Here is a 13,269-nt window from a genome sequence, read left to right on the forward strand (position 1 = left end):
ATTTGAATGTTTTAACCTTGATTATTTGCATTGCTGTTTCTAGAGTATATAGCACTTACTGGACTAATATTTTCCTGAAAGACAGAGCCGTGTTTCTATGTTGCTCAGTACTCCCCTCTGTCTGTCGGTTGTTTGGTTTCGCCCAAACTTGGTTCAGATTTGAGTTCGTAGTCTCTGCTATCTGGGATCGCTCTATTGGAGGAGAAGGACCGCCTGTCCCCTCTCTGCTTTTGCTGTCAATGGCTTTCGGAACATATTTTATTTGAATGTCCGGGACTTTTAAGTGACCAATAATGGATATTCTATGGATATTATGGACCTTACCGGCCGTAATAGCTATTGAAGGTAAGCTAGTGTTTTCATCCCAACGCGTAAAGCCGCATCATCTTGCCGGCTTCGAGTTTGAAACAAAGCGCGTGATTTCACGATTTCTTTTTCGGACTAAATTTCCATCCTCCTGCCTTCATATGTGTAAATTTTAGTAGTATTGCATTTCCAGTACTTAATTCTAGCGAAGACAGAGTCGGTTCATGCAGAGGGATGGCCGTGGGGCATAAAAACATATGTTCCCGCATCTCGCAGGTGCGCTGCGGATGTTATCAAGCGCTAATAGCCTTAATAAAGAGAGGAAAAATACAGCCTTTTGTGTTGCACAGGTAGCTCCAGCAGAATATAAAACATGAGATCCCATTCAGGTAAGGCGCATCCTTTTTGTCCGTGGAGGTGTGTCACTATTAGTTGTCCAACAGTTGGTGGCAAAAGCGTGACAAACAAAACAAACGACAAACAAGGACTTCTGCTTAAATTGTTTGTTTGTTTTTTTTTTAGGCTGCCGGAAAACAAATACAAATATAAGCACTGAACATCCTGTTGTCTGACTCACAAAAGGGCTCTGCCTGGTCACTATGCAGTCATTTGTACGCAAAGCCTGGCTAAGCAGGAAAGGGTAGGAGTCATCGTGGCTCAGCGCACAATGAAACAGGTTGAATGGTGAAAATAATCCCCATAATATGTGTTTACAGTTGTTTGTGTGTGATGCTCCAAAGTATAGTTTCCCCACATATTATGCGGCATAATATACAAGTGCTGCAACAGAGAAAGACTGTATTAATGTTAGATTATTTAAACTTAAATAAAAATAAGCAGCTCTAAACATAAGGAAACCACGTTTCCTTTTAATTTAAGAATTCCAGTCTTGATTTAAATTGTAATTTTCTGTTGTTTTTGATTTGATGGATTCAGGTTGCTTTGTGACAGGTTAGGAGACTCAGCACTGAAGAATGGAAAGTGTCAGCCCAGTTATTTATTCAGTCTATTTTGAGGATGCTCTCAGAGAACAAATGCATCTTCCTCCTCTGGTCAGTTTAACTAAACCTCATAATTACAGGTGGCGAGAAGAAACTATTTGAAAAGTCAGCTGAATGTTAGAGCAGGATGAAACAACAAGAAAAAGAAAAACAGGGAAAAATATTCACATCACTTGTGCATGTGTAACAGCATGCCAGATATGTGCAGAAAGTTTGGAGGACGTGCCAGGTTCACTGTAGGACTGGCACAGACCTTGACAGATGTCATGCGTATTTATGCAGACTACTACTGACTGTTCCAGTTTATGGTTTCAATGTAGTTAACGTATCCAAGACCTAAAAAGAGAGATCTCAACAGCTTACATTACATTTCCTATTGGCAGGTTGAACATTTGTTAGCTTTAATTTAATTTTTATTTTATTTTATTTTTTTATTTAAGGTTTCATCAACCTTCTTACTTTGGAAAGTTAGAGATGCAGTGCACTCAGCATTTCAAAAATACTGGAAATGATGTGCAACCCACATTTCATACAATTCATACATTGTATTTTTGTTTTTATTTATATATAATTTTTTTTCTCTTATGAACAATATAAAACTGCTTAGATATGTTCACATTAAAACTGTGCAGATTAAAACTTCATGTCCCAAAATCCGTTTTTAATAATATATTTATAATGTATATAAATTTGTATACCAGATAGTTATTTTATGTAGACTATATTCAATAAAGCAATTTACTGTAAAAATAAATACCGTATTTATGTACATAATTTTAGGTTTGCTTTTGTTCAATTACTTATTATGAGTGCCCGATTGCTTTCATAATGCTTATTTATTGTTTGATTTTTATCCGCTCTATTCTGTCGATGAGCGAGGGGTAACACAGGATATGACAAATGCCAAAAATAACATCAAATTCACACTACAGAGTGTTCCACTTCCTCTTGTCTTCTCATTCTCTCTAAAAAACAAACATGTCCATGGATACTGTTTCTCTACTTGTAAAATTTAATGTGAGAAATATGTGAAAGTAGACAGCGTGTATTGCCTCAAACAGCAGTTTGCACGTCCCTCAAACAGCCTTTGCTGTGCAATTATGCGACTTCCCCAGGAATGATGCTGTTAATATTTCTTGATAGTGCTTACGGTAAATACAACATGCATGTTGCAAGTACCGTTTGGGACTGTGGTACTTCAGTTTTGATGTGGAAACCAGCTAGTCGCATCACAAGCCGAAAGCAGCCCCCCCTCCACCGCCACCCTCCATTTTATCCCTTGAATCACCCTAGCTGACTGTCCAATGAAGTTGCAAGAATGGTTTACGTAGGTAAAATAAAGAGTTGAAAAAGAGGTCACTGCAGCTGTAATCCCAAAAAAAAAAAGAGCCCCATCCCAGCATGCAACAGAAGAAATCCCTCCAGTGGACCATTTTGACACGTAAAGTGCCGGGACACAATTTTTTTTTTTTTTTTCAATAAATGGGGACAAATACGTCAAATGCATTTATTTCTCAATAGTCCATGTTGATTATTTAATGTCTGCTATGTTACACTGTCCCGTGTAATTTCAATATGTGTTGATCGCTAAATCACATTGTTTTTGCTTTTTTTTTTAGTTTTTAAAAAAAAATATTTAAAATAAAAATAAATATATAAAATGAACGAAATTATAGCATCTTCTACAGCTTATTTTGAATGCGTAAACATGAAAATACTATTTGTCGTACAGATAATCAAAGAATCAGGCAAGGGTCACGTTGGCAAGGATTAAAGGATTAAAACTGGGGCCGAACTCCAGACAACCAAATGTGTACCAAGTGATTATTTTGCGAAAAGTATACTGCGAACGATGTTAAAGCTATTGTACTGTCTTTTTTTCCCCTCAGCGTCTCATCTCCATTTGCTAGACTATGTACTGCCCTGGCTTCATTTAGTATCACCATGTTAGACAACTACAAATGGCATTCATTCATCAGCCGCAATCAGCCAGTTTTCAAAGGCATTTAATTCACCGCGTGGAATGTGAAACAACTCTAAATTGTTTATTTGTGTTAATGTAAGCCGATGCCATGTCTTATTGGTTTAGTTAACAGGAACAGACGGGCTCTTTTCAAAAATTAATGGACATACTACTGCCTAGGAAATTAGCCTAGCTATGCCAAACATGTCTATGAAAACACAGTGTGGATTTATCTCTTCATTAGTTTGCCCATTCATTGTCATCAGTGTTCAGTTGACAGCCACACTAACAACGATGGTGCTCATCTAATTCTGCTGAGTGGAAATTCTCATATTCATACTGAGCCATAAAATTCGAGTCGCCTGTTTTGTTTGTAGGAGATGAAATTTACTAGACAGATAATTTGGCTTTTCCGTTTGGCCCTTTCTGTTGTGGTATTAGAGTTTGTGCAATGCAAATATGGCAAACGTTTTCTGGGAGGATTGGTGTTGCTGTGATCCAATAAGAACCCCATCTAGACATGTATGCGTGTTGTTGGTGAAGTTAGTGGGAGAATAGATCACTCTGATATAACTTTTTTCCTCCTGTTTTTCTTTGAACAATACATAAAGGGACAGAAACCACAGTAGAGGATGCTGACGTGGGGCAGAATGACATCACAGCATGGAGTCTTCAAAGAATGTCTTACAGATTTGATTGCATTTCAATATGCACTGGATTCCTTCAGAGCTCTATTGAACACTGGAAGACTCAGTTGAATGTTGGCAAATAGTGGCAAAGTTGATGTTTGAAATGGTTTCCCTTTTTAAATAATTATGCAAGAATGTACTTTTCTGTGTATTACATTTGGATTTTCTATCAGTACCATTTTTCTTCCACAAAATAGGATGACCTGACTCTTCGAGACCGAGTATGACTCTTAATGTTTAGCAAATCCTGCCAAGTTTGGTTAAAAAATGCTTTCATATGTAAATTCAGTGGCTGTTTCTGACCGGAATTGTTTTGTAAGGAATCGATGTGTGAGTGTAACATGGAAGCATTATGTCTTGTGGAAGAGGAACAAAAGACTGACGGAGGCGGGTTCTGAAATGGGATTAGATAAAGGTAAAATGAGCGACCGTATACAATCCAGTGTTTTCTCAGTCCACCCAATGAGCAGATGCAGGGAGCTGGCCTGCACGCCAACCGCCACAGTAGGCTTTCACAAAGAATCTGTCTCTATTCAAGCCTTAATCCATGCTGCCGAGGGCCCAGGCATTGTCACTTTGCATGCAAAATTTCAATTAGTGCTGGTACCAGTTGTTTCACTTGAAGCGGGGTGTCACATTTCAGAGACATCTATGGCTACCTTTAGGGTGAGATTATGGAAGTATTATTACTGATTTGTTTGAGAAATTTTTGTAGTCCTTGCATAAGGTTACAGTCACTGCAGTGAGCTGCTGTATGTATCAAACCTACACTATGGTCACATTTCTGCAAGAGTGAATATATGGAAATCAATACAGAAACATCTAAAAGTTAAGCAGAAAACCCCAAACAAGGGTTTTTCTGTTTTGTAAGCTTTTGTTCCAGTTGGCTTTGCAAGCAAAATAGTTGCATGTTGTTCCTGGCTTTAGCTTGTTTTAACCAGTTTAACTTCGGATTCAGTTCGGTGCATGATGGGCTGTTTGAAAGTGTTTCCATGCTTTCAGCTGTTCAGCTCTGCTGCTGTGGTTCACTGTCTGAAGCCAACTCTTCATTCCTTCTAGTCAACACACATTTTGCCCTCTAGAGGTGATGGTAAAATGACATTTTAGTATTTCATGTGTAAACTGAAGTGAATGGAAAATTAATGGTGCATCCATGATACCACATCCATGGACTTGGAAAGGTCTGGGGCACTTTCAGTTCTTAACAACAATACACTTCACTGAAACAGGAAGGTGTAAAGAACGACATGTTTGCCAAACATCTTATTTGTTTACTTTATATGCTCAGAGTATTTTATATCTTATTTTATATTGCAAAGCACTTTGCGAATTTTGTTCTTGAGAAGTGGTATACAAATAAACTGTACTTAATTTCTGACGTGCTTACACATGGTGTATGTGCACAAAAATAATGCAAACTCCTCAAAAAAAATTATTTGACAAGCACTATATGTATTTTTTATATATATATATATATATATATATATATATATATATATATATATATATATATATTATATATATATATATATATATATATATATATATATATCGTTTGTTCTGCTCTTCAGGCTCGGTGAGCTCGGCAAAACAGCACATAAAGCACTTCTACACCATTGCCAACTGCAGTCCAAGATGGTGAAGTACCTCTGACTGCATGACAAGATCCTGTCTGGGGATACTGAGGACTGTGGGAAGGAGTGGATCTAGCTTTCAAAATAAAAAAATAAATTAAAAAAAAAAAAAAGGGTATTGTCGTTGTACTCTTTGACAGATTTTAAAAAAGCAAAAACACAACTAGGTAGCATCCCTGAAAAATCTGTGTGTGGGGAAATGCACATGAAAGCACTGCAGAGTTAATAGTGGAAGTCTTCTGCCTTTAACATACTGGGTAGTACTACATTATACATTAAAAACACAATATGACCTACTTAAGAAAACCCTCACTAGCTGAGCACAAAAGTGTTCTGAGTCTCTCTGCACAAAATCCACATACTGCACTTAGTGACTTTACTTACCGCAGAGGTGTAAATGGTATGCTTGAGGTACTCCTTAGGTAAGTCAATCATTTTTATAAACCTGGTGTTTAACAGGCTCTGTATCCAAAACTATCAGGTCCGTTACACTTAATTAAATTTTTTTTCATATGTTTTGAAAAGGAACAGGTGTCACTTTGTTCTAAATCAGGCCAGACTAGTTTGAGAAGAACAGATATTACTGCTTTTCGATGATATCTGATAATGGAAATATAGGAGTCAACAGGTGCTTCTAGTCTTTCAGTGTGCTACCCAGCGCGGCCAGGGCTCAACAACTGGAGGGAATTCATTTAAAACTGAATATTTTGCACGCATTTCTCTTTAGCCATGAGACAATCACAGGAAAAAATGAAAAGGTACAAACAAATTCCACGTCTGTGAGTTCATATTCACAGACACTTTTATGATTTAGAATGCCTTAACTCTTAGATTAACAATTATTCATTTGCTATGAGGAAGTGCATCTGTTTGTGCATACATTGTGGTGTTATACATTTATTATCAATAGATGCTGGACCTTGAACTAGAAATTTGGATTGATCTGGTTTAATATCTTGCTGTAATCAGTAGTAGAAGAACATTTGAGTACTTGACACATTACATTGCAGTAAACATTATCAAATGATCCTTAACATTAATAGAACATAAGCTGCTTGTTAACAGCAAGTGTGTGTGTGTGTGTGTGTGTGTGTGTGTGTGTGCATATCGTACATCTGTCATGTATATTCCCTAATCAAGTTTGCAGACACATGCCATAAATTAATTTAGCAACTCTAACTCTTTATTAAATTTGTCATTTGTGGGCCTGCTTCAGACTGTGCGATAAAGACTCCATATAGTATTTTATTGCTTAACTGGAAGAGACTTTTTTTTTGGATAGTTGTGGAAGAAACTTGCTTTACCTCTCTGTAACCTTTCTGCTATTTCACACAGGAATCTAGATCAAGGATGTTCCTATAGCCTGCTATCTTAATTAGCACATGTTAATTGGCAATGCGCAGTCTCTTGGTAAGTCATATTTATTAGGGAGCGCCTGATTCATCTCAACCCTTTGGGAATGGAAATCATTAGGGGACAGTGAAATGTGTTTCCAGACATTATTCATAATATGAACCGTGTAAGCACTCACAATCAAAATGGCCCTGCAACATGTAGACCTAATTTTCAGTATGAAATCATTGTGCAGTCAGCTTCATTTTACACAAGTCTCAGCTATTATGTGAAATCAGAGAGTTTTGTCTTTGTCACTCTATAATTCCTCATTTTATCTAAGCAGTGAAATCGCTGTTTATAACTGAATTTTCTCCAAAACTGAATAGAATTGATCAGTGCAACCTCTGTTTATGTCACATCTCTTACGCCAACATGGAGTCGTGCACATTAACAATTTGGCACTTACATTTTTTTCACCCCAGCAAAGCCAACTACTGAGCTAGGATGAGAGTAGAAAGACAGAAGAAAGCAAAGGCGGAGGGAGAGTACCCTGAGAGAGGTCAGACCTCGTTTCAGAGACCCCCATCCACACACACCCCAGGTACTGTGACACTGCTTTTATGAGTGTGGCTGGAGAACACAAACCCACCGGATTAGTGTCTGTCTCTCAATGTCCCTGGGAGCAGAGCCCATTGGCCGAGACAAAGCGGGGCTGATTGCGTTGTCATCTGCATCACAAAGGGAAGCCTTTTTTACCTGAACCACTGCCTGTGTGCCATGCTATGCATCACTTCTATCGCGACTCTGGACCCACGTGACATCTGCCTTTTTTTTTCTCTATCTCTGCCCCCCCCCCCCCCCTTCTAGCCTTTCTCTCTGCCGCACACCGTCTGTCCACCACAGTCCATATCAACAACAAGACCCCCTCCCCCATCCCTTCTCAGTAGAGGCCAGCGTTTTAGTCTGTACCAACACTGCCGTTTTCTGGTTTTGCCGGTAGTTATGTGCTTAATGCAGTATGCAACAGCTCCTCTCGCTACAAAGACCCACTAACACATTTGTTGTCTTTCTCCCGCTGGGTCTGGCTGGCTAGCTGGATCTTAGATTGGTCAGCATGCATATACATGAAACCAAATCCCAGCTTCATAATATCAGACCTTAATGGGTCTAGCAGTCTCATTCAGACAGACACCCCAGCTGAGGTGCAGATGTTTTATCTGATTAGTGTTCTGGGAAAACAGGCTCTGTTCTTCTGTAACTGATGACCTGCCTTGCGTCGCTGACCTAACCGGCTCCAACAGCCACAGCGGAAACGGATCAAGCTTCTGTTTTCAGATAAACTTCTTAAGCCTGTGTACATAAGTACATGCTTAAGCCTTATTTTGACTTTTTTCAAAACAAGTGTTTACATGTTTCATCACTATCAAATTACTTTTCAAAGTCACCACCTTCCTTTCATATTTTATGATCTGAATTGGCACTTTTTATCCTGCAATAAACATATTTGGAAGTGATATAAATAGAACAGAAATATCTCGAGCACAGGATTATAAGATAAATGCTTTTTTTTTTTTTTTTTATAAACCTTTCTATTTAAGATGCTTTATGAATAAATTCAATAGCTTAAACTGGGTGTAACATTTGAAAAACAGATGGAGGGAAGGGAACGAAAATGACTTTTTGTGTCCTCAAGTGTGATAGTTGGTTTTCTTTTCACAAGTAATTGCATTAGCTCAGAGAATAGGGAATTAACACAAGGCAATTAACTGATTTGGCCTTTGGCTGTGACTTGTCTGGTTTTAGAGAGCTGGAGTATTTTCATAGACTAATTTGGAAATTGCATTCAGTCAGTTGCAGAAACCCAGAAACTTGATGTAATTCAGCAAAATAAATACATTTAACACTGACGAGTGGAGACGGACAATATCCATTTTGGTAATATTTGGTTACCTTTGATAAAACTGAAGAAAATTAGCTTTCTGGGGGGAAAAAAGTGAGGACTGTCAAAGGCACACATTATGACGACAGCACGGTAAATGCACTTCTTCGTGCTTAACTGCCTGTAGTCTAATTACAGAACTATGGCATGCCCGGATGGCTGTTTGTTAACAGTAAATTTGTAATTATGATTTTAACTTCTAGCTGGCGACGATGATTATTTTACAGTGGTACTATTGATGTCCACATACACCACATTTAATGCAGTTAACCCTGTGAGACTTAACATTACATCCTTATCTGAGTGGTGGGTAGTAAAAGAGGTCTGTTCACTTATCTGTGCAATTAAATCTCTACACTCTCATAAGCACTAAATTCAGCAATTTTTGACTCACTCAATGAAAATTGAATTGAGAGCTAATATGGGCAGTTTTCACTTTATCAGGGTACACCTGCCTAGCAACAAAAGTGTTTCAACAGATCCTACCAATAATTTAGTTTATAATGTTTGGTTTTTTGTAAAATTCAACAAATTTTTGTCTTTTTCAAAGCTTCATTTATTATTGAGAGTGATGTTTCTAGCCCATTCTCATTGGTCGAGAGGTCGAGATAATAAAAACATGAATTAATTTGAAACAGATATCTAGCAACTGATTGGCAGAATATGTTTTAAAAAATTTTCTTTGAGCATCAGTGGTGAGTTGGTTGTCTGGAGTTAGCTGAGGGGCACAAATGATTTATGTGATATTATTGATGGTGATGTGTGTCTCCCTAGTGAAACAGAGCTCAACCCAGTTACAGCCATACAATAGATTTCAGGTTACTGTGGAGTGACACGTGGCCCACACAGTGAACCTTAACATGGTTTTGCTGTTAGGCCTTTTCTTCAAACAATAGCGTAATTGGGACAGACGAAAGCTAGACTTTTTCCACTTGCTTTCTTGTTTTTTTTTTTTTTTTGCCTTGACCTCATACCATCAGTCCAAAACCAACTACCGCTCCAAAATCAATAACCCAGACTCCGCAAAGATTAAACTCCTATGATTTTGTTTATGGAGTCTTATCAATTGACACTTCATTATAGTCATTTCATATTCAGCAAAGCCCATGATAAACGTTCCATTCGAGCAGAGAAGGCTTACCTGAATTTACATAATCACTTGTCTGAAATGGATCTAGTGGAGGGAGCAATCAGCAGCATCTGCCTCACTCACACTTGTAAGAGCTCCTGTTATTGCAATACCATCTTCTCCCCCTCCTCTTCCAGCTAACAATTCATTCTTATTATATGCTAATTTCAAACCTGTTAAAGATTTCCAGCAGGAAATACTATCTGCAAACCATATGGCCACAGTTCTGAAGAGCTGCCAAAGAAAGACCGATACATGTCTTTTGGGGTCAATAAAACCATGTCTGGATTCTCAATACAGCCATGAGGTAACGTGGCCTACCAAACGGGAGCCAGGTATACAAGGAGATGGTGAAATGATGACTGTTTTCCATGCCTTTCAGTGGCAGGAGTCCTTTGGGTACAAATCACAATGGATCATTTGGGAGGGCAGCTGGAATATCCATAGAGGATCTCAGGAGACCTACTGTGCCTGTGAAATCAATACAGAGGTCCAGCTGAGACCATTAAATGAAATGAATGTCACATGATAGGGTTAAATACATAGAATATTATTATTCATGGAGTCCAAATAGGTTTTTCATCTGCAAATAGTACAAGAAGGCACAGGCATCAATAAGGACACCTCAGATATGCGTTGTACAGTCCACCTTTTTCACCTCTTGTCTAAGATAAATAGAGATGCAGTGTGGTCAAGTAAAAAGTTAAACGTAGTATTTATGTAAAGTTGACTTTGTTGTAGTTTCTCTAAAGATAAAATATTGCAGCAGATAACAGTTGGCAGCACTCGGGTAGCACTTTCATATAAACTCAAACCACCATCAGCGATGGGTTTGTCATTTTCTGTCTCTCCTTTAGCACACATCTCCTAATCTGGTATAAAACTGTTTCAAATACATGATGTAATTTTCCTGAATAAATTACTCTTGAAATATAAAACCGACCTTATTAATGTTTTTGATTAATCCATCAATTGCCATTTAATAACACATACAGATGTAAATAAATATGTGAATTGAGTACTTGAACTGAGAGGTTCTAATGTACAGTGAATAGTTAGCAGTAAAGCTGCTAGCATGGTGTAAGTGTTTTTCCACTCCACTGCACTGCACTTTAATGTAATGTTGTTTACCTGGACCCCTGATGAAGCTAACTGTATTGGTATGCACAGTGTATTTCCAATAACAAAACAACAGGAGCAACTCACTGGCTCAGCAATGGAAGATATTTAATAAGAGGCAAAAGGAACTGTTTAGTTTGCATCACAACAGAGGCTGATTTCAGAAAGTAAAAATATGTGGGAGTTAAGATGAACTGCAGAGATTCAGGTAGATGCTCCAGCTGAACACAGAGAGACTTATAGTAACAGAGTCTCTCTGTCTCTAGCACACTTGAGTTGAGATGCCAGTGGCAGGCCTAAGAGGAGACCATTACAGTTGGTTGTGGTCAGCCGTGATACTAAGCAGGACCCTGCAGTGTGGTTCAGCATGGGTAACTCCGGCTGTGCGCCTGTACTAGAAATGTATGTTATCATGGATTAAGTTGGCTGGGAATGCTGAGAAAGCAACTTAGACTAATAGGAAACCCTCTAAAGTATTTATTCTTTCTTTTGCTGCTGTTTACCTAAGCCATTACCTTACTAATAATTTGTGTTGGAACTAATTCTGTTTTTCAGTTCATCTGTATGATGAGCTGGACCATCTGTGTTTAGCCTATGTCTGCTTTTTGGCGCAGTCATTTCGTAGAGTAAAACAGGCATTTAAAAGAACAAAGTAATTAAGATATCTTGATATCTTTAGATATATTAAACATAAATCACTTCCTGCATGGTTTCATCATCACTCCTGGATGGTTTAGTCATCAATCTGGATGAAACCATGCAATAAATGATTCCTATGTAAAGGACACAAAGTAACAATTACATTTGTGGCATGGGTGGCTCAGCAGGGAAGGAACCCCCGAATCGGCTACAGTTACTCCCATGCTGTGCTTACTATGGTAACACCTCAGACTGATTACACCTCTTCTGAGCACTTTCCAAGCTGCTCTCCTTTACAAATGGTTTGACACTTTGTAGTGGTCAGGCAGGCACCATGTATGCATGTAGTGCCTGTGTAAGTTGACTGAGCTGCTGTAAGGAACCCTGCCTGTTTGAGGTACTGAAAAGGCGTGTTTGGGATTAGTGGTCTGTCCTCATCTGTGTGACACTTGAGGGGTGTGAGTCTGGGGGTTGCACTGCTCTTTGAGAATGGCTCGGTGTTGAGTGACTGACTAAATTGAGTTGGACCTCACTACTTTCACTCTACGGAGAGGTAGTCTCTTACAGTCGCATATACACAATCTCATAAACACATTTACGCACGTTGCCAGCAAACACAAACACATACATTTTATTCCAACTCGGTGACTGGAGCCATTTTTGCTGCCGATTAAGAGCAATACAAGGAAAAAGATCATTTAAATCCTTGCTCCAGATTTCCCGTGGGCAGGTTGAATTCAACAGTTTTTAACATGAAGAGAACAGTGGTTGTTGTTTTGAGTTTGCTAAATTTTTTGCCTCATTGAGCAAAATGTAAAGGCTTTGGGTTGTTTTACTGTGTGATTTAACTTTTTTGTTCCTGCCATAAGAACCTGTAAAACAGCATATTATGCGAAAACAGGTTTTCCTTTGATCTCGGTGCCTACAGTAATATGTCCCATTTTTGAGAAACAGAAATTGAGACCCGTAATAGTGTTTAGTGGTTTTCTTCTGCACAGACAGATTTTTGGCTTGAGCAGTACTAATCTCTATTTCACAGATACTAGCATGCTCATTTTCTCTCTCTCTCCTTTCTATTGCTTGCTTTCTCTCTTACTCACACATGCATAAACAAATGTATGAACATTTTTTGCAGGTGTTGAGTTTGAAATAACTCAACACCTGCAGGGTTGGCCTGTCAGGCTTTTTTTTCCTTCTTTAGCATTAACATGAATATCAGAGGCCTGAAGCTGGATTACTCAGGAGGAGGTGTGAACACAAGGTTTTTGGGCAAAGATACTAGCCCTTCAGCTGGTGTTTTGTCATGTCCTTTCACTATTGCATGTCCTATCACAGTACACGGCATATGCTGTCTCTAAAAGAAAAATTAATCACCTTTTGCTGTTTACATTTGCTGTTGATTCCAGCTCATGTTAAAGCCTGAGGGATGTGTCTTGAAGAACCTTTAGTTTCTTTGTGCTTAGTGCAGATTGCAAGTGGCAGCTTCTTAATGATCTTGTTTTAACACAAGGTTAA

The 13,269-nt window shown here is 38.5% G+C and overlaps 1 protein-coding gene across 4 annotated transcripts in view; it reads left to right on the plus strand.

Moving 5' to 3' along the window:
* The first annotated feature begins 212 nt into the window (after positions 1-212).
* ephb2b (eph receptor B2b) overlaps positions 213-13,269 on the plus strand; it is a 122,525-nt gene continuing 109,468 nt past the window's right edge. For all 4 annotated transcript variants that reach the window (XM_003447681.5, XM_005469639.4, XM_005469637.4 and 1 more), the window contains exon 1: positions 213-345. In XM_003447681.5, the coding sequence (XP_003447729.2) occupies positions 294-345 (52 nt within the window). In that variant the 5' untranslated portion in view covers positions 213-293. The remainder of the gene's footprint in view (positions 346-13,269) is intronic.

This window comes from Oreochromis niloticus, linkage group LG5, assembly GCF_001858045.2.
Source record: "Oreochromis niloticus isolate F11D_XX linkage group LG5, O_niloticus_UMD_NMBU, whole genome shotgun sequence".
Taxonomy (NCBI): Eukaryota; Metazoa; Chordata; class Actinopteri; order Cichliformes; family Cichlidae; genus Oreochromis; species Oreochromis niloticus.